This window comes from Garra rufa, chromosome 5 (genome assembly GCF_049309525.1).
Source record: "Garra rufa chromosome 5, GarRuf1.0, whole genome shotgun sequence".
Taxonomy (NCBI): Eukaryota; Metazoa; Chordata; class Actinopteri; order Cypriniformes; family Cyprinidae; genus Garra; species Garra rufa.
In genome coordinates, this window is record NC_133365.1 from 30,062,776 (window position 1) to 30,082,822 (window position 20,047).

Consider the following 20,047-nt stretch of genomic DNA (forward strand, 5'->3'; position numbering starts at 1 on the left):
AGCGGTCACCGCCGCGTATTCCACCGGTTCAGTAGGAATTTTCCTCTCCTGGGCGAAATGCCTATTGACTCGAAGATGTAAGAAGCTCAGCGAATTAAGCGCGTCCTTACGGTAGGACCCTCCCTTTGATTGTTATATTTCTCCTAATATGAAACGCATGATAAATATTTTTTATATTGTCTGTTCAGGTGCATGATGTGTAATGTGGACATAATAGAATTGTTGATGATTTCAGAAATGCCTTAAAACATTCACTCGGTTCCATGTTTGCCTCAGTACGCATCGCAGTTTGCGTGACACGGGAGTGCACTAGATCATCCGCGAGTCATTGGTAATGGAAAAAAGTCAGCTGTTAACTTGCATCAGTCAAGCGGATCTCGAAAGAGCATTCTAGCTTAATGCGAAAAAGCAGGGCACATGTGCGCTTGCCCTATTCCGAGAGGCCAACATTGTCATATTCATAATATTAACATTCCTTTTTTCTTAGAATGTTAAATAAGTAGCATATTTGTGAGTATACTGAAATATTGGACGTGTCATGATTTTGCACATTAAGAAAAAAGCCTGGCTGAATTGACACATTGCGGCTTCAAAATTATAAGTCATCCAACGTGCAAGCAGACCTTAATTAAAACAAAGGCACCAATACATTACTACAATTAAAGCATTAAATTAAAATATTAAAAGGTTCATGAAAAGATCAATCCTGCTTGAAAATACACAACGAAGAATATAGTATTCAAGTCTCATTATAATTATTACGCAGACAGGATTGAAATTCAATTGTTACACGCGTAATCAAAATCCTTTGTATGTAGGCTATATGTAGCCTATTTATTTATTTATTGTATAGAAACATTCAGCTGTGCAGTGTTTGTTTCATTTGTTTCCCCCCTTTTAGAGAGAGTGTCTGTCCTTTTTCTTTTTGTTTACTTTCCCACGTTTGTTTTTACAAAGTGAGCCTAAAGCCGAATGCTATTACTCTCAATAGCTGAATAGTATTAAATAGAAAGGCTATCAAGTGTGAAGCCTAATTGTTGAGATTAACAAAGCACTTACAAACACTGCATTAAAGACTTAAAAGACGTATTGTTTTGTGCTGTTCGTTTGAATAAACAATTATCAAATATATTAAACTTAGGCTACTTATGTCATAATTCACTGCATTATTATTATTATTATTATTATTATTATTATTATTATTATTATTAAACTGTAATAATAATAATAATAACACAAGCTTTAGTTTACTAATAACTTTGTGGGCATAAACTAAAAAACTACAGTCAGTCAAAAAGCTTGCTCAGCCAATTAAAAGAAAAACAAAAACAGAGACAAATTGCATATAAAGTTGGACACTAAAACAACTTGTGGTAGGAGTGATGAAAACATACTCGTCCAAAAGACACACAACGCTGACCCATAGAAACTCGTGCACCCGACATAAAATAAAGGTCTTCTCGAACTTCTCAAAATGAATTATCTTTTCCTTTTTATTACAGTTCTATGTTGGTTCTGGAGGGTGCAGTGGGTATAAGGGGGTATTTTTGTATGATTGCAAAAACATCTGGTCCGGTTTGATGGCCGTTTTATGGTAACTCATGTGGTCAGGCTTGTGTATTTAACGTATATTTACTTCATCCAGCAGTTATTAAGGGCTGTGAGAGTGCCATCTCGTGGCAGCGCAGATCATACTGACACCACTTTTATCTGTTTATGCTCATGTAAATTCTAGCTGTACTGTTTTGCTTTCGGATTATTATTTTACAAATATTTCAGTTGTATTGCAAGCAAGTCTGGGTTGATGTAATTTATTGTTGTTCATTTGACAATAATCTGACTAAAACTAAAAACATTTTTATAACCAAAGCTTCTCGAACAAAACATTATTTAATCAATCTTTAATTACTATGGCTGGTGGATATTTTTTTTCTAGGCTATGTATTTTTGCAGTAATGCCTTGTTGATAAAATGTCTTGATGTTAGGGATTGATATTGTGTAGGTTAACGTTGTTGTACCAAAAACATGCTTGTAGCTACAGTTAAACCAAAATTTATTCAGACACCTTCAACATTCCTCACATTATCACAGTTTATTCGCTATAGTTTACAAAATTGACAAGAACTCAAAAGGTCAGCTGTATCAAATTCATTTTGATAATGTCAAATAAGTTTAATAGAAAGGTATATAACAAAACATGGTCACCTCAAAGTGTCAAATCAAATTTTTGATCCCAAATATTTATAGTTTTACTAGTAGTAAACTGTATGAAGAAGTTTTGTGTTATCCTCACTTACATAAATTAACTAGTGTCCTGCACCCACTAGTAAAAAAATATCAAAAATTATATCTGGTGTCTGAATAATTTCATAGCTACAATAGCTTTAACTCAAATAGCCAAACGTAAATCCTAAATGGAAATGCAGGATTAATTATAGAAAAACGTGGCCTACCATAGGCTTTATATTTTTTTCTGGGTTAGCCTATAGTCAAAAGGCAATCATAAGCTGCTTAAACTATTTAGTGAAAACAAAACGATATGTGTTAGCAGAGACTATTTTAACTCTGATACATAAATGTTCAGCATGCAGCAAATGTATATTTTCTACATATTTCGGCACAATTAAAATAAAATAAAAAGCTAAATTAAATTGTGAAGATCGAGGTCAGAAAGTCTGTAGTTCAGAAAGAGTTGTGTGCAGCTAAGTGACGTTTCAGCATATCAGGACATTATAATATTACATTTTTTTAATGCATTGAATTGGGAATTTTTTTTTTTTTTTTTTTTAAATATAACCAGTATTTAAAAATAGATACTTTATTATCGGTTGGGTGTTGGATTGTAGGCGCAATCCACATCAGGACATCGCCATAACTGGCAGTGATGTTCCTATTGGCTGTGGCTTAATTATTCTGCTTGTGCTAGTGAATGAAATAGAGTTTTGAAAACCGGGGCGCAGTGAGCCGGGTCAGGGCTTGTATGTGTGGTTAAACCACATCTAAAGTGTTTCTAAAGTCCCGGAGGGGTGAGCAGGCGCTTTCCGTGCCACGGGGTACCATGAAAGCACTTCCCTGCCACGGCTCTGGGTGACAAGTACCATGGATATAGTCTTAACCGTACAAAAGCTGCAGGGATTCGCATGTGCTCTACAATTAATTTCACATGCACGAAGTAAAACCTGTTTAAATGTATAATGGGTTAGACCAACGTGTGCGTTTCGAAAGTGCTTGGAAAATTCTGCAGCTCTCCAACTAGGAGGAATGTTTTTAAATAGTATATGACATAGTAATATAGACTACCAGCTTTCACAGTCGTTTTCTGTTAGGTTGCGTATTTTAATCTTTCGAGTGGAAAAATCATTTACTTCGAAATATACCGAGCGTTTTGTTACTTCTACAGTTACAGACACAAATTATTTATAGATTTGCATCCACATGGAAAAACCTCGTATAATTCTCTAAGGTGTTCTGACATCTCCAATTCCAGACTTTATAATTTTAATGCAATGTGAACTCTTTATGATACATTTATTTATTTATTTGTTTATTTAACCAAAAATATGTAACAATAGCAAATGAACTGAGGTTGTTATTGTTGCTACAGAATGCACTTCGTTTTCCAATATTCCACACATATGTGACCCTGGACGACAAAAACAACGAATAAGGGTCAACTTTCGGAAAATGAGATTTATACATCATCTGAAAGCTGAATAAATAAACCATTGATGTATGGTTTGTTAGGATAGGACAATATTTGGCCGAGATACAGCTATTTGAAAATCTGGAATCTGATGGTGCAAAAAAATAAAAAATAAAAAATAAATAGATAAATAAATGAGAAAATCGCCTTTAAAGCTGTCCAAATGAAGTTCTTAGCAATACATATTACTAATAAAAAATTAAGTTTGGATATATTTCGGTAGGAAATTTACAACATTAATATAACATGATCTTACCTTAATAACCTAATGTTTTTTGGCATAAAAGAAAAATCGATAATTTTGACCAATACAATGTATTTTTGGCCATTGCTAAATATACCCGTGCTACTTTGGACTGGTTTTATGGTGCAGGGTCACATATTTGCCTCTAAAAGTCCACGTATTTATCACTATAAAATAATCCTGGTTGTTCATATCTCTTAAAATCTTGTATAATTTATATTAGTAAGATAATTCTTATTCTAAAATACTTAAATATTATATGGGACCAAGAATAATGCCCGTCAGCATTAATCGGTATTGTCCTATGAAGAAACAAGTGTGTAAATATTGTTGCATAGCTATAAATACACTTTAATTGATTTAATTAATGTTCCATAAAGCAATAAATCTATCATCAAATAGGCTAGACTACTAACAGATGTTATTAATGCGTATAAAAGTTTATTAATTCGAGATTGCATATTGATCATAACAACAAAATTATTAAACCACATCAGAAACCAGGATTTCATTATCAAGTTTTCACTTTTCAACAAAGTATCTGAAAGACATTATTTTTGAAAAATATTGTAAAAGTTAAACTTGTACATTAGAACCTTACACAAATACCGCACAAAAGAGACCGGCTACGTTGGCTGAGCACTATTCTTGGCCCAGACTAGCACAGGGCGGGCAGGAATGGTTTTTGGATCCAGCCCACTGCGTCGCATTTCAGCCGTGTCGTCACTTCCGTCATCCTCTCTCGCTTCCATCTTGCTCTCCGCGTGTGTTTGCTGCTAGCGTGCAGGTCAGTGAGGAGCTCTAAAACACTCTCTTTCCTGCACAACCACTCCTGGTTCCGAGGCTAAAGGTAAATAAGTACCTTATTTACCAAACGCGGCTGCTGTTTTGTAGGAATCACTCGCGGAAAGACGCCCGAATCGGCTCGGGTGAGACTCGGCCCTGCCGGGGGAGACCCGGGCCTGAGAACGCGTGAGATTAGCACTGCTGCTAACTCACTGCAAACAAACTCAACGAGCCTCATCACGCGGTCCATTTATCTAACGTTTTTACATTTACATTTACATTTATAAACCGAATGCTTATAGCGTTTTCACCGATGTTAAGACTTTCCGTCAGCGTTTTGTAAATTGGCTAACTTAACGGTTTTTATGTTTGGACCGAGAGCATTTGCTTATTCAAAGAGAAATTCCGTCGCGTTGTTTTGTATTTAAAACATTTGAGCTTCACATGATAGTGTTACGCTGCGGGTGTAAAAACTACCTGACTTTAACTACTTTAGTCAAGTGGTCGCTCTTGCTGAACAGGCCTGACAACCAGTTCCCATCATTAGCCACTGTTTCGCTAATGAAGGCCGTTTCTCACTTTTTTAGTGTGTTTGAAAATGAACAAGGGCGTCAGCTGGGCGATTTAGTAATGGCTGTGCATGTGTGTTGAAGTTCTCTTATGGACTAAAGAGAAGTTTGTCCGCTGAATGTGTCATTCAGACCGCACCCCTGAAACTCATTTGTACTTTAACTTTACTCGACACCAAACAATATCATTCACATCCTTCTGTGTGTCTTACAGATGAAAGAAACGATAATGAACCAGGAGAAATTAGCCAAGTTGCAGGCGCAAGTCCGCATCGGCGGAAAGGTAAGAGCTTGTCATGTAAAAACCCCATTCAATGTATATATACTTCATAACTGCCTATTAAAAAAAATAAGAGTATTTCCTGAGGACACACAAATGGTATTTTGTTTTGAAGGGTACCGCCCGCAGAAAGAAGAAGGTGGTCCACAGAACGGCCACTGCCGATGATAAAAAGCTCCAGTTCTCCCTGAAGAAATTGGGGGTAAATAACATCTCTGGCATTGAGGAGGTAAGATTCAGTTTTGGCTGAATATACACTATGTATTTTCAAATGTCTAAAATCTCTTTGCATGTACACTTTGGTCTTTCAATCATCACGCTGTTGCTTTGCAGGTGAACATGTTCACAAACCAGGGCACGGTGATCCACTTCAACAATCCCAAAGTGCAGGCCTCACTGGCAGCCAACACCTTCACCATCACAGGCCACGCTGAGACCAAGCAGCTGACAGAGATGCTGCCCTCTATCCTCAACCAGTTGGGCGCTGACAGCCTGACCAGTCTGCGCAGACTTGCAGAGGCCCTGCCCAAACAAGGTGTGTTCAGTTCTCGAAAATGGGTCAGATCGCACGAGGACAGAATTTTTCCAGTGGCAGTGTCACATTTAATTGTTTTGCTCATTTTGTGCTAGTGAACAATCTAACCTCACAAAGTGACAGTCACATGTGTATGCTGCTAACAGGTGTAAGCACATTTTGGGGGAGGGGTGTGTCATTGCCGCTGGTCTGTTCCTAGAGAGTATGCTTTAAAATAGATTTTTAGTGGGTTTTTTAAGCATGGATTGAGTGTAAAGCAGGAAATCTCTTTTTTGGTTAGCTGAATCCCTTTGACCTAAAATAAGTTAGTATTTCATTCACGTTCACATGTAGGCAAACCACATGCACTTTTTTTTTTTTTTAATGTGTGGCATGGGTAAATTAAATTAAATTGTCGGTAACACTTTACAATAAGGTTTATTAGTTAACGTGGACTAAGATTAAACAATACTTCTAGAGCATGTATTAATCTTAGTTAATGTTAGCTTCATTTTATTAATGCATTATTAAAATCAGAAGTTGTTTGTTAAAAGAGAAGTTCACTTCGAAAACAAAAATTTACAGATAATGTACCTACTTTTCATCCAAGATGTTCATGTCTGTCTTTAGTTGTTCATGATTTTTCTCCATATAGTGAACTTTTATGGTGCCCCGAGTTTGAACTTCCAAAAAGAAGTTTAAATGCGGGGTCCAACGATCTTAAATGCAATTTGTAAATGATCCCAGCCAAAGAAGAAGGGTCGAAAAATGTATATACTTTTTAATAGAGATGCTCCGATCAGCATTTTTGGGGCAGATCTTGGTGATCTGCCGATCACAGAATGGCAGGGGAATGGGAATCTTTTATCTACAATCTAGCAGAGTTTGCACCATTTGTAGAAATGAAACCAACTCTAAATTAACTATATTGATAAACTGTAGATATAGGCTACAGTCAAGATCTTGAAGAACCACCAAGTTAAGGTTATAGACGATAGTATCGTGTACCGACGATAGTTAGAGATATCGCCAGTTGCTGATGCCTTTGACGATAGTAAGACGATTATTATTATTATCCGTCAAAAAGGCGCCTAACTTTAGCGATGCAGTGCAGAGAGTCGGTTCTAGGATGCTTCAGAAACTTGCCTTGGTATAAACACACGCATAGAGTGGCCACATCGCCTTAACGCGCCGCATGGGCTAGAGATGTATTCACCATACAGTGTAAATAGATAAACTGATTATAATGGGAGTGTTTTTTTTTAAAGTGCACCTCGCACTAGACCTGGCTACACTAGTTAGTGAAGTTCTTTGATACTGGAAATGTTCTTTGCTTGTTATTTGTAGCTGCTTTTTAAGATGTAAGGGTTCTATTATCCAGCATTGCACAGTCATTAGGATAAAGGTAGTAAAATGTGGTTTAGGCTGAATTAAATACGATATATCAGAATCCGTCTGTATATAGGAAACATAAACATTCACCTCAGTAACATCTGTATGCGTTCATTAGAATTACGATGCGATAAAATGGCCCTAAACAATTTACCTCAAGTGATCGGCTTTTTTGCTCGGCGCTTTTGGGGTTTGCCGATCAAGCTATTTTAAGCCAATATCGGCCGATCAATCGGAGCATCACTACTTTTTAACCTCAAATGCTCGTCTTGTCATGCTCTGCCTGAACAGTTTTTTCCGGTTCAAGGCAGTTAGGATATGTCGAAAAACTGTCTTATTTTCTCTCTCAACTTCAAAAATTATTTCAAAGTGCTGCAGAAATGCATACCCAGTGTTTGCAAAGTGAACATGCAAAGATGATCAAACACCCTTAACAAAAAAGGTAAAACAGCTATGTAGGGCGGTTTTGAAATTGAGGGAGAAAATGAGATGGGAGTTTTTCGACATACTGGGGAAGAAAACAGTTCTGAGCAAGACAAGATGAGCATTTAAGGTTTAAAAAGTATGTAAATTGTAATAAAAAAAAAAACATCATTTCGCTAGATAAGACTCTTCTTCCTCGGCTGGGATCGTTTACAACCGCATTTGAGATCATTTGAAGCTGCATTGAAACTGCATTTTGTAAGTTCAAACTCGGGGCACCATAGAAGTCCACTAAATGTTTTCCTCAAAAAACATAATTTCTTTATGACTGAGGAAAGAAAGACATGAACATTTTGAATGACAAGAGGGGTGAGTTTGTTATCTGTAAATTTGTTCTAGAAATGAATGTCTCCTTTAACATTTAATGCACTGTGAACTAACCTCAACAAACAAGCGACTGTTTTTATTATGTAACATTAACAAAAATTAATGAAATGGTGTAATGTCGCCATCGATACCTTTTGCGTCCCAAGTTCAGTTACAATTTTGTACATTTTTAAAGTTAAATCATTCTATCTAATGCACTTAGAGTTCAAAATTAAGAGCGCTGAGCCATGTTCTAAACTACGAAAAAAAGAAAAAAGTGAGTGAATTGAACTTTAAAAGGGACTCAATCCATTTTTTAGTTTTGATATACTCTCTGTCCAAATTACGTTTACACTGGTGTTTCAGGAAGCTAAACAAATTAGAATATAATAATTTTATATTATAATTTTTCATATGACAGTAATAGCCGATTATTGTAAAACAATTGCACTGTAAAATAAATTAATATTTCATAGGTGTATTTTTGCTTTACACTACAGCAGTAAATTACAATACTACTTTCCTAATTTCTACATTTGAAGGAGAGATTTTGAATTTGGAATGCAGTAACATTACCCATTTAAACCAGTAGCTGTCAGCAATTCACACTGTACTTTTAAGCTTTTATTTTGAAGGAAAACTCCAGCTTCAGTGAAAACAGGTTTAATAAAACATGTCTCACTTCTAATCTAGTAAAATGCTGTAATCATCTGCCACGAAAATAAAGCATAACTGGTGGCCGTTGCATTCCCAAACATGTGCTAAACTCACAGCATGTGCAGTAAACGAGTTCACTGCATTCACTGTGAATGTAGCTGTTCTGAAAACACAGCTACTGTTCTGTTTGGTGAAAACACCAAATCACAAGCTGGTCACCTGAACAAAGTACATGCTTTGCTTTGAAACACACAGCGAAAACAGACTTGATGAAGGGATTAAGCCATATTGTGCTATCGGTTTTAGTTTGTTTGACAGATACTGTCAAAGCATAATGGCCCAAAACACAACTTTAAAGACCTTATGTTAGAATATTTAAAATGTATTTATTTTTTTCCCCTTTTTGTCAGGAACACCTGTATCGTTTCATATCGTCATGGGACCATGATAATATCGAGACAGTTTTGCTACCACAATATTGATAATGTTGTTACGTCGTCATTTTTCGCTTTTGGCTGACCTGTTTCTGAAGGCTTTTAATCCTATTAGTTATTAGGAGTGATGTTTCTTGCTTTTTAGGGCTTATGATTAATCTGAGCTGATGGATCCTACAACATATGCATGTTTAACTCTGTCGTTATGGAAATTATATTTTGAAGTCTTACTTTGGCAGCTAACGGTGTATTGTTAAAATGGTGAATGTTTGTGTATTATTTTAATATTTTCTCCAATTTCTTTCAGCTGGTGATGGAAAGGCACCGGTAGCTGGTGGAGAGGAAGATGATGACGAAGTTCCAGGTCAGTATCATCATTTTTTATTTATTTTAATTTTTTTTTTTTAAACAATCAGCTCTTATCTCGCAACATTTACCATAAGATTATTTGTTTACATTTTCTATTATTTCTTGTGTATTTTATATGCCTCCTAGCTGGAGCTCCAATTATTACCATATGGCTTTCTGTGCGTGTGGTAATGTAAGCAAAGCACGCTTGCTTACGTTAGGGCAGCGTCTCAGCTTGCGGTGTAGAAATGTCCAAAAAAGGAAGGTTTCAGCAGGTTGTCTTGGCTCTTACATTGTCATCATATACAAGTGTTTAAAATCTCCTCTATTGTTTATGAGCACTGAAAGCTCAGTTTGCTTTTCTTTTTAAAGAGAGGGGGTCGAACACATACGGTTGCCATTACAATTCCCCAGTTCTCCTCCCTGAGCAAACTCCAGTTAGTAACCCAAGTCTTGCACATGTACAGTATGATTACATCTCCGACACTGCAAAATTAGCTCACCCGTCCAATGACAAAGGGTTAACAGCTTGTGCCTTTGTGCCTATTACTGAGATTCAACCTTTTCTGTCCCCTCTGAAAACAAAGTCCAGCCTTCTGTTAGTGATTTCCATTCTGATGCCCTGAGGCAGAAAAGTTGATGTTCCATTTATCAGATTTCATCTCCTAAAAGGCAACCTGCTTTTGATCCTCTGCGGTTTCATTTTTACAGCTGTGGACTTTTCAGTCCCCCAGTGCTCGTTTATGTTCACTATGGAAATTACTTACACACGTGGGCACACAAGTGAGAGAGAAGAACAGAAATTGCCTTTCCAGATCATGTTTCTATAAACATTCACAGATTGTTTCATAAAGATGAGATTTAGTTAGTCACTCTCACATTTATTAGATGTCCAGTGTTTCTTCATAAATCATGTTTCCCACGTGTTCGATCTTTGACCTCTTTGAATTGTCATTGACTACATGTAGACCTGGTATTGTTTTACTAAATCCTTGTTTTCTCTCCTTGCAGATCTTGTGGAGAATTTCGATGAGGCTTCAAAGAATGAGGCAAATTAACGCAATGGGAAGGAAAGACGTTTGAAATCTCTGGTCTCAGCGGAGACTTGTGGGACTTTTTTTTTTTTTCCTCATTTCTTTTATAAATATATTGCATCCCTGAATCTCCTATATCTTTTTTTGTGCACTGCTGTGACCCTCATGTGTCCAAGCTGAGAGTGTGAGATTGATTGTACCACACAAGTTCATGCACAGTTTTATGAGAGTGTGTGTGTTTGCTTGTGCGGTCCAAGAGGCATCTTTGCCTCCACCTTCCCTGTTACTGAGGCTCACTCATTTGGAGCCTGTCTGAATCAACATCTGGAAATAAACATTTGCTATTGACAAAAGGCTTATTAAATACTGTTTTGTCTTTTTGTTGTAATTGGGGATGAGGTCAGTCTATGCCGTTAACTTGAAACAAATAATTTTCAACCACAATTAAGATATTTCCTAAGGGATTAGTGCATAAAAGCTGAAACTCTCGTGTTAGAAATCCAGTGGATTTCTACTTTATAAGGCACTTTTTAAAAGTTGTTTTTCAGACATGAATCAGACACATCCTTTAGTATAAATTAGGTTTATTTACAGTGTTGTAGCACAAACCATACATTAAAAGAGGGAAACCCAAAGTCTTAAAACCTGCTGGTGCAACAGTAATAGATGTGACAGTTGAACATGTTTTCACCATGTCCTTTTCCACTTGATTGATTGTAAAGTGCCCAGACTTGGATTTACTTAGTTTTATGAACTATTCATAATACCAGTCAAGTTTAATATGAAACTTAATTTTTGCATGAAACGGCAACATAAATATCTTTTCAAGTACACATTGCAACTAGGTAAAGATCAGTGACCTAAAACACACAACACATTAAATAAAAACCACATATGTCAGTAGATTCAAAACACTGAGGTTCTGATGTCATTATTTGCCATGTGTTTGTTGATCTGCGCATTCGCATCTTCAACGGTGAATTTAGAAAATGACTAACTTCATATAAAGTGTGTTCTGCTAACGTAAAATAACATTGTCCACTTCATCATACGTAACACTCAAATATTCACTCTATTTCTGCTTAGTTGCTACGGTTATTCTTTGATTCCTTGCAGAAGCTTCAGAAGATGAGCCTCTAGGACCTGTTGAACTGGGAAACAACAATATGAAGAATTACAATGACGGTAAGACCAACACAAAACAGGTATAATAGTCTTAATATGAATTATTTCAACTTGTCATGTCTTAAGAAAGCCAAGTTTGAGTAAATACAGACAAAGCAATAGTGATAACATAATAAAAATAGTTACACTTGTGTGGCACAGCATTATCTTTTAGTTTCAATCTTTGAAAATCCTGTGTCGAATTGTGCATTGTTTATTGACTAATCTGGGGTAAAAATGAATGACTGTTTTTTCACAATTTGGCACTGCCCAGTGTCCTGTTGTCTTTGTAGCCATCTTTATCGTTTGGTTTTTGCATAGACCTGCATTTGCCTCTCGATATTATTTACCTACTGCGTGCGCGAGTCGGTGGGTGAGGCTAAACAAGCAGTGATGTCCAAGCAGGTGTTTAGACAAACTATTATGTCATAAAGTGGCATATTCCACAACCTGTTGTTTGGGCAGATTGGCTTCAAAATAAGCTGTTTTTAGACTAACAAGAAGGTTTTGAGTTGTGAAACTTATAGGATGTTTTTATAGTACAATAATATATGTCAGACGATCAAGGAATTTTTTTTTTTCAGTTCATGACCCCTTTAACAATTTAGATAATCATGTTATAGTTACCATTTCGGTGTCCCATTGCCACAGCCATGTCCATAGCATTGAACCCAGAGTCAGACTCCATAGTTGGGTCAGCTCCACTCTCTGTCCAGTGATCAGAAGTAATATTAACAGTTAACCAAACCTATAAAGAATACCTAAAAGCTGGAATGCAGTGAAATGAAACTAATTCAAAGTAAGCTTTTACCTAAGAGGATTTCCACACAGCGAACATGATTACCATGCACTGCATAGAGTACTGGAGCTCCACCATTCTGGAAACATAAAAGCACTGCCTTAATTGCAAATCAGTTTTTTTGCTTAAACAAACATTGAATCTGGCTACTCAACCTCAGAGTGAGAAGTATATTCACACCATATAACAATACTAGGAAATAAACAGACTCCTACTCAAACCTATCACATCCATTAGCGTTGCTATAAAACTACCAGCATATTCTGGCAAAGGTTACTATCCACCTTATTTTTCCCATAAGACTGCACGGCCATTTGTACATTTTATGAGCCTGGCTTCTGGTCTCATCCATGTCCAGATATTTTTAGCTGTACAAAACAGCATTTTGCTGCTTGATTGTTATGTCTTACCATATTGTTTTAATGTATTATGTTTACTGCACGTTATTCTTCTTGTTATTTCCCTATAGCAGCTAATGAACCTTAAGTCTCGCCCATTGGCTTCTGCGTTGAAGAATAAGGTGGATAGTCACAGACACAAGATTGCCATTCATAGGTCATAGTTTTAGATGCCTTCAGGAATCAACAATGTGACTGCTTACCCAGTCATACTCATTGACGTCAACTCCACAGTCGATAAGCATTCTAACAATATCTGTGTACCCTTTACTGCAGGCCAGTGACAGTGCACTCTCTCTTCCCTTGGCCAAGAGATGTGGATCTGCACCCTGAAAGCAAAGAGCTGTGAGTATTTGGAGATTCAGCTATAAAAGTTTCTGCTTTGTGCGTCAGGTAATTTTTTTGGCTAAAATTTCAAAATTTAAAGGGGTCATGAATTGCCTTTTTTATTGTTTTGTACTGTTTCTGAGGTTTTTGTTTTTTTTTACCAAAAACCTCATAATTTAGAAAGTAATAGGCTATTTTCTGTCCTGTTTGACAGCCTACATTCCTAATAGGAAAGGAAAGGAGGTGAAGTGAGGCCAAGGGAGCAGTTGGGGGATCGGTGCCTTGCTCAAGGGACTCACCTCAGTCGTAATATTGAGGGTGGAGAGAGTGCTGTACATTCACTCCCCCCACCTACAATCCCTGCCGGACATGAGACTCGAACCTGCAACCTTTGGGTTACAAGACCGACTCCCTAACCATTAGGCCACAGCTGCCCCATATAGATGGACACTGCTGTGATTTAGGTCAAAAACACAAATACTCAGTACATTTCAAACATTCTGTAATAACAAAGCAATAGCGACCACATAATAAAACAGTTACTTGCACTTGTGTTGTGCAACATTACTGTTGAATTCAATATATTCGGCACAGTAATGGCTTTTAATTTCTATCTTTCTGAAAATCCCACTTTTTGCCTTATTTGTAAATGAATCCGCTGTAAAATGAAGTGAACAGAGGACGAAGTTCTTACTGATGCAGTCTGGAACTTCAATAAAAATAAAGTTCATCCACTCTTCCCTAACATTGGGATCTCAGGGAAGGCAATACAAAGACTGTTTTATCACAACTTGGCACTGCACAGAGTCTTCTTGTATTCGGAGTCATCTTTATCGCTTGGTTTCTGCATAGACTTGTGTTCACCTCTTGTTATTTACACTACATATGCAAATCGGTGGATGGGGCTAAACAGGCAGTGATGTAGAAGCAGGTGTTGATCCTCTTCTGCGGAGATGGTGTGCAGTCACACTATTACCTCATAAAGTGGCACATTCCACAACCTGTCGTTTTGGCAGACTGACTTCAATAAGCTGTTTTTAGACTAACAAGAAAGTTTTAAGCTCGGAAACCTTAGTTTGTTTTTATAATCCAATGACCTCTTATATGTCAAAATATCAAGGTAATTTTGGTTTCTCAGTTCATGACCCCTTTAAAAAATCACAGTGAGCTCATGAAACAAAGATGGCAGCAACTGAGCATTCGTCCCACTGACAAGAAAAGGAATGCTAACTGATAGATTTGTGCAGGTATATTTGGAGTACAGTTAAACAGAAAACACTGAAGAAATGATGTATTGAGTGTGTATGATGCACTCACACTCTGTAACAAGAACTCCACCACAGCGATCTGTCCATGAGCTGCTGCCCACATTAGCGGAGTGAATCCCTCCTCATCCTGTAGGTTTATTACAGACTCTAATTCAAAGCAAAACAGAAAGGTAAGGGTCAACTCCTCATTTATCACAAATTTAGACATCAACTTAGATATACATAGTAGTCAACATTTGAAGTGGATCAAACAAGTTCATCAAAGTTGTCCTAAGACAAAAATGGGTATTGTTTTGATTTTAAGACATTTTTAAAGAAAATGACACTACTGTTTAGAAGTCTAGGGTCAATCAAATGTTTTTGTTTTGTTTTTGAAATGAATGAATACTTTAATTTATTTAGGAATCATAAGGTTGATTGAAATGCTACAAATAGATTTCTGTTTTACATAAATGTTCTTCTTCATCAACTAATCCTGATCATGGTTTCCATCAAAATATTTAGAACTGTTTTCAACATTGATATTAAAGCAACATGTTTCTTGAGCACCTAATCAGCATATTAAAATGATTTTCTGAAGGATCATTTGACACTGAGAACAGGTAATGGCTGCTGAAAATTCAGCTTTTCTATCATTACTTTTAAAATATATTAAATTAGAAAACATTTTAAATTGTAATAATATTTTGCAGTATTACTGTTTATTGTATTTTGGATCAAATAACTGCAGCATTGGCGAGCATAAGAAACGTTAAAAACATTTACAACACCAAACTTGTATGTAACTTGTACGTGTATGTAAAAATGCTTCACATGAATTATACAAACAAACTAGCCTTGTTCTATTCGACTGGCTAAGAACACCATTTCTCCTTGTGCTGCCAACTGATGTATAGACAGTGCTAGAAAAGAGAAAAAATGGTTATGGTCATGATTATAGTTTTAAAAAGTAGGCTGACAAATATTAAAGTGCAGTCTCGTAAAATGAAAGCCAAAAACTTACAGTGAACGAGCAACGGTGTGGATGAGACCTCATTTCCACGGTGTTTGTTGGTGAGCGTGGTGGACTGCTTTATCGGAGAGAAGTGTTTGGTGGTTGATGGCGTGTACACATGCCTAACTTGGATACCAGGTGAGGGAGATGTCTGAATATTACATTCCGCTGTAGAGAAAGTAAGAAAATCAAAAGAGGATATTTTAAAGACTTCTATGACAAATATATTCACTGAGAAAAGGTCATTTTGCTCCATTCATCTTTTTTACCTTTAAATAGCACAGAGGCCACCTCCAGATCAGAGTTCACCTGGTCCTGGATATTTTTACTATCTTCTTCGTTTAGTGACTTGACAAAGCGTGAACACACATTCATGTCAAAGCGATTCGGTAATATAAACTTAATGCCCATGGCATTCTGTGAGTTAGTATCCTCTGCTGAGCCAATGCCGACTGACGGCTCCACCTTGATGCCCGTCACCTCTGGTAATGGGCACAAACCTTCCATCTCCTCTGATGCCATTGGCCGCTCAGGATCTGTGATATTCCAATAGAAGCCACTACAGTCTTTTCCTGAAATTGAATCAAACCTTTGTAGAAAGTGGATGATGTTTAGCTTTCATGCAGAATGAAGCTTTAGTCCCTGGGATATTTAGAAAGAAATTTGCATTAGCTGAAATATGGGAAAAATCTGATTAACACACTATAGCTCATATAAACATGAGTTGGCCTCAGATTCTATAACCTCACAACCATCACTAACAGCAATGCTATAAACCCATAGTTGACGACTCCATGACTATTATTATAGTATTATAACAGATTTCATGCTGAAAACTAAACCATGCACGTTTAAAAAGCCCTTTAATCCTGGAAAACAAATATAATCTCACATGAACGCGCTTTATTTCAGTGTGACCAAAACAAGGTTAGCCAGGCAGCTAACCATTATAAACCGTTATAGGTTACACTGTAACATTATTTATCAATGAAACGGAAGTGAAACTCTACTGTATAAATGCTTCTTTAATCCAGAATGTGCATTTCCTCAGTTAAAAAACAGTCGGAATACGAGAGTCACCGGGTTAGCTCATATTGCAGCATGATTTCTAACGCAGGGTTAACGGGCTGAGCCTACTGTTTCATTTCAGCATTGAAAATGATTGTTGAACACATATTATTGAACGTTTTACCGCAAATGTAAACCGTCGACTGTTTTAAATAATGAAATCATATATACTTACCGAGTTTATTAATATCGTTTGTTTTGAAATGACGGGTTGTTCTTGAGGTTGCGTGTAAATAAAGTTTTTTCGAAAGCAGACAAGGAGGAGTCAAGCGTGTTCACGGTTGGTTGGTTTTGGACAGAGCCATATAAAAAGAGAGTTGCGACACGCTTTGATCTCGCCGCCGCACGGTCACGTGGTTCATGGAGCTCTCAATAGTTCCAAACAGCTCCGCGCTGTCAATGTGTTTGAATGGAGTTAAATAGGATAGACAGCAGTTTTACTATATTTGCAGCAATTTCGAGTAATTATTAACACATAATGTGCATTGATTGTGTATTGATAACTTCTCTGAATACGCTTTACAATCGCATTTTATTCTGGGGAGTGATAAAGAGACATAATATGTTCTCATACTCTTTGGCAGTCAAATGTGACCAAACACCTTAAGTGTAACTTTTATTCAATTAAATAACTGTAATATATATAGTTAAGTTCTATTTAGTAAATATTTTGAGGAGGTTTTTTTGTACTTAATATGTGCAATAATGATCCTGACCATTTAAAAGATAACATTTTCTAATATAGTATTTATATTACAGTTAGTGTAATATTTAAGGTTAAATACATCTGCATGCTCTTTTTTATGATATTCAAATATACAACATAAGTGAATATTATAAAATGCAAGCAAAAATGGCATTTAACATAATAGAAAAGATGAAAATAATGTTTAAAAAAACACAAGGCAACGAATTGCATTCAGCATACATTTTTATCGTGTTTCTTGAATGCAGTCTTTACTGAAACTCATTCAACCTCCTACAGTGAGAGAAAGATTGCAGAAAGACTAAAAACATAAAAATATGACAACTAGTATCTGGTTATGGTCGCTATTACGGTGTTTCTCACGTTATCCAGCTGCATTTACAGTTTAACTGTTTATTTTTTGACGATAAACATTAACTATAACACGCTTCATAAAACACCACTATTGGCCAGTTTTTCGAGAGGTCAACTGATGCGTTAAAATGTAAAGAAATGCAGTAATTTCTTCAATATACTTGCGACTGTGCTTGAGAAGCGCTGAAATGAATGGGCTTCAATGAAGGAGCTATTGGTTGTTTGGAACTATTGACCGCTCCATGACACGCTTTACTTCCGCATTCCTCAGTTCCTATGGAAGCCTATGGGAGTGTCGCAACTCTCTTTTTATATGGCTCTGGTTTTGGAAAGGCATGCTGTACATTGTAATTACATCTAAAGATAAACCCCTGGAACATATTATAAACTTTTTTATTTTATATGGTAAGTTTTTAATTCACAAACAAAAAATTTCAAAAAGTTCCCCTTCTTATCCCCTTTTTAAAATTGAAATAAAATCACTTCTAAAATCACTTCACCTGATAAAAAACAAAACAAAACAAGATTCCTGAATTATTATACTGAGTTATTTAAAGAAAACCTGTGTATGTAGATGCTTTCCTTATATGTGTTTGTTTCAATTTCTTTGTAATATCATTGTAATTTCATGTAAATTCTGTTTTTTTTCCCTTTGTATCAATTTACTTTTAATGTGTATATGTTTGTTTGTCATTAATATTTAATTTAAATTATTGGTCATTATTTTATGGATTTGTATGTGATCCCTTGGCTTTGTTCTTTTTGTATTATTTGTTCAAGCATCAATAAAAAAACAAAAAAAACAACATTGTAATTACATATGTACCAATGGTAAAATGTGATTGTCACTGCTATGTCTTCAACTATCGACGCTATATAAATGCCTATAAATGTTACAATAAATATTTAAATATTTCAACTTCAAAATGTATTTGACGCTTCAAAAATCAAATAGTAGGCTAATTGTAAGCTTGTAATACTCTAGTATTTTCATAATGAAAGTCTGGGTTATGGACAAAAGTAAAACAATACTTTTAAATGTTAAAATAATTTAAAAAGAAGCATAAATAAATCATAAGAGTGGATTCAAAGTTTCCAATGTGACCTATCCACCTTTTTTCCATAAGAATGGGTACAGCTGTATTTTATGGGTTGGTGTCCCAACTATTTTTTTTAGCACGTTTTAATTTGATATTTTATTATATCAATGTATATATATTATGTTATTTTAACGTATTATCTTAATTATGAACACCCTGGTTTGTAGTCCAAACAGTTTTACAGTTTACAGCACGTCGTTATTCTTCTTGCGTCATCAATCGGCCAGATTGACAGCACTGAACATAACATTGCCACTGAACCGAACGAAACTCACATATTTTGCTCATTATCGCTGCTGAAAATAGTCAATTATTGACATATTTTGGGCTGTACTAATCGGTCAGACCGGGAAAACCATTTGGAATACTATATACTGCCAAAAGTTAAAACAAATCAAGGAGAAGAGTGCGTAACTGTCTGAGGAACAAAAGGCGTTTGTAGTTGGCCAAACTGAACCAGGATTTCCAGGGCAAGAATCTTGACAACATTCGTGTTTGTTCTTATCATTTACAGTCAGATAGGAAATATTAGGCTAATATTTTAATTCATCCTGCTCGTAAATGTCTTTACCACCTATTGACCCTGCTGAAAAAAAACAGCATATGCTGGTTAGGTATGTTTTGGTGCTGGGATGCTGGTTTTAGCTGGTTTATGCTGGTCCTTTGCTGGTTTATACTGCTCCTTAGCTGGTTAATGCTGGACCAGCATAAACCAGCAAAGGACCAGCATAAACCAGCTAAAACCAGCATCCAAGCACCAAAACATACCTAACCAGCATATGCTGTTTTTTTCAGCAGGGAAGTTTAGTTTGTCAAAATATTGTGGCCTTCCTGCTTACTAAGTCCTTCCCTACATGATTTAGCTGCTTCCACACTTTTTTCAGGGGTTTAGACAGTTTAAATGTATTCAGTAGTACATTATCCATTCAATCCATGCTGTTGTTTACATCCAAGTATTGCCAATATGGCCGCGCATCTGACCAAATCATGACAGTGGATAATGAACTGGAAGTTTCACCCATTGGCTTACTTCTGCGTTGGAGAAAAAGGTGGATAAGTTCAAGAAACACCCTACCGGAAGTTACTGTAACAAAACGGTAGGTTTAATTCAGGATAAC

The 20,047-nt window shown here is 36.2% G+C and overlaps 2 protein-coding genes across 5 annotated transcripts; one reads left to right on the forward strand and one right to left on the reverse strand.

Moving 5' to 3' along the window:
* Positions 1–92: 92 nt before the first annotated feature.
* Positions 93–11,115, forward strand: btf3 (basic transcription factor 3). Of its 3 annotated transcripts, none has more exons than XM_073839688.1 (6): positions 93–111; positions 5,518–5,586; positions 5,699–5,812; positions 5,917–6,118; positions 9,677–9,733; positions 10,729–11,115. In XM_073839688.1, the coding sequence occupies exons 2-6, from the start codon at positions 5,518–5,520 to the stop codon at positions 10,773–10,775; spliced, it is 489 nt and encodes a 162-aa protein (XP_073695789.1). In that variant the 5' UTR covers positions 93–111; the 3' UTR covers positions 10,776–11,115. The 3 variants fall into 3 exon arrangements, with proteins under 3 accessions (XP_073695789.1, XP_073695787.1, XP_073695788.1); XM_073839686.1 differs by lacking the exon at positions 93–111 and adding an exon at positions 4,658–4,735; XM_073839687.1 differs by lacking the exon at positions 93–111 and adding an exon at positions 4,683–4,798.
* Positions 11,116–11,318: 203 nt separating this feature from the next.
* ankra2 (ankyrin repeat, family A (RFXANK-like), 2) lies at positions 11,319–17,086 on the reverse strand. 2 transcript variants are annotated; one of them, XM_073839684.1, is made up of 9 exons: positions 16,945–17,086; positions 15,971–16,343; positions 15,711–15,869; positions 15,544–15,609; positions 14,757–14,854; positions 13,316–13,441; positions 12,727–12,793; positions 12,543–12,623; positions 11,319–11,902 (listed from the first exon to the last, which is right to left on the reverse strand). In XM_073839684.1, exons 2-9 carry the CDS (start codon positions 16,221–16,223, stop codon positions 11,847–11,849), a joined length of 906 nt encoding a protein of 301 aa, XP_073695785.1. In that variant the 5' UTR covers positions 16,224–16,343; positions 16,945–17,086; the 3' UTR covers positions 11,319–11,846. The 2 variants fall into 2 exon arrangements, with proteins under 2 accessions (XP_073695785.1, XP_073695786.1); XM_073839685.1 differs by having other exon boundaries at positions 15,971–16,273; positions 16,945–16,983.
* Positions 17,087–20,047: the final 2,961 nt, after the last annotated feature.

Excerpts from the sequence above, each read along its gene's own strand:
- ankra2 (XM_073839684.1), bottom strand. The coding sequence starts at position 16,223 with ATGGCATCAGAGGAGATGGAAGGTTTGTGCCCATTACCAGAGGTGACG. Across the intron at positions 13,442-14,756 it reads TGGAGTTCTTGTTACAGAGT|GGTGCAGATCCACATCTCTT; the intron begins GTGAGTGCATCA and ends CTTTGCTTTCAG. Across the intron at positions 12,624-12,726 it reads CTGTGTGGAAATCCTCTTAG|AGAGTGGAGCTGACCCAACT; the intron begins GTAAAAGCTTAC and ends ATCACTGGACAG.
- btf3 (XM_073839688.1), top strand. The coding sequence starts at position 5,518 with ATGAAAGAAACGATAATGAACCAGGAGAAATTAGCCAAGTTGCAGGCG. Across the intron at positions 5,587-5,698 it reads AAGTCCGCATCGGCGGAAAG|GGTACCGCCCGCAGAAAGAA; the intron begins GTAAGAGCTTGT and ends TTTGTTTTGAAG. Across the intron at positions 5,813-5,916 it reads ACATCTCTGGCATTGAGGAG|GTGAACATGTTCACAAACCA; the intron begins GTAAGATTCAGT and ends GTTGCTTTGCAG.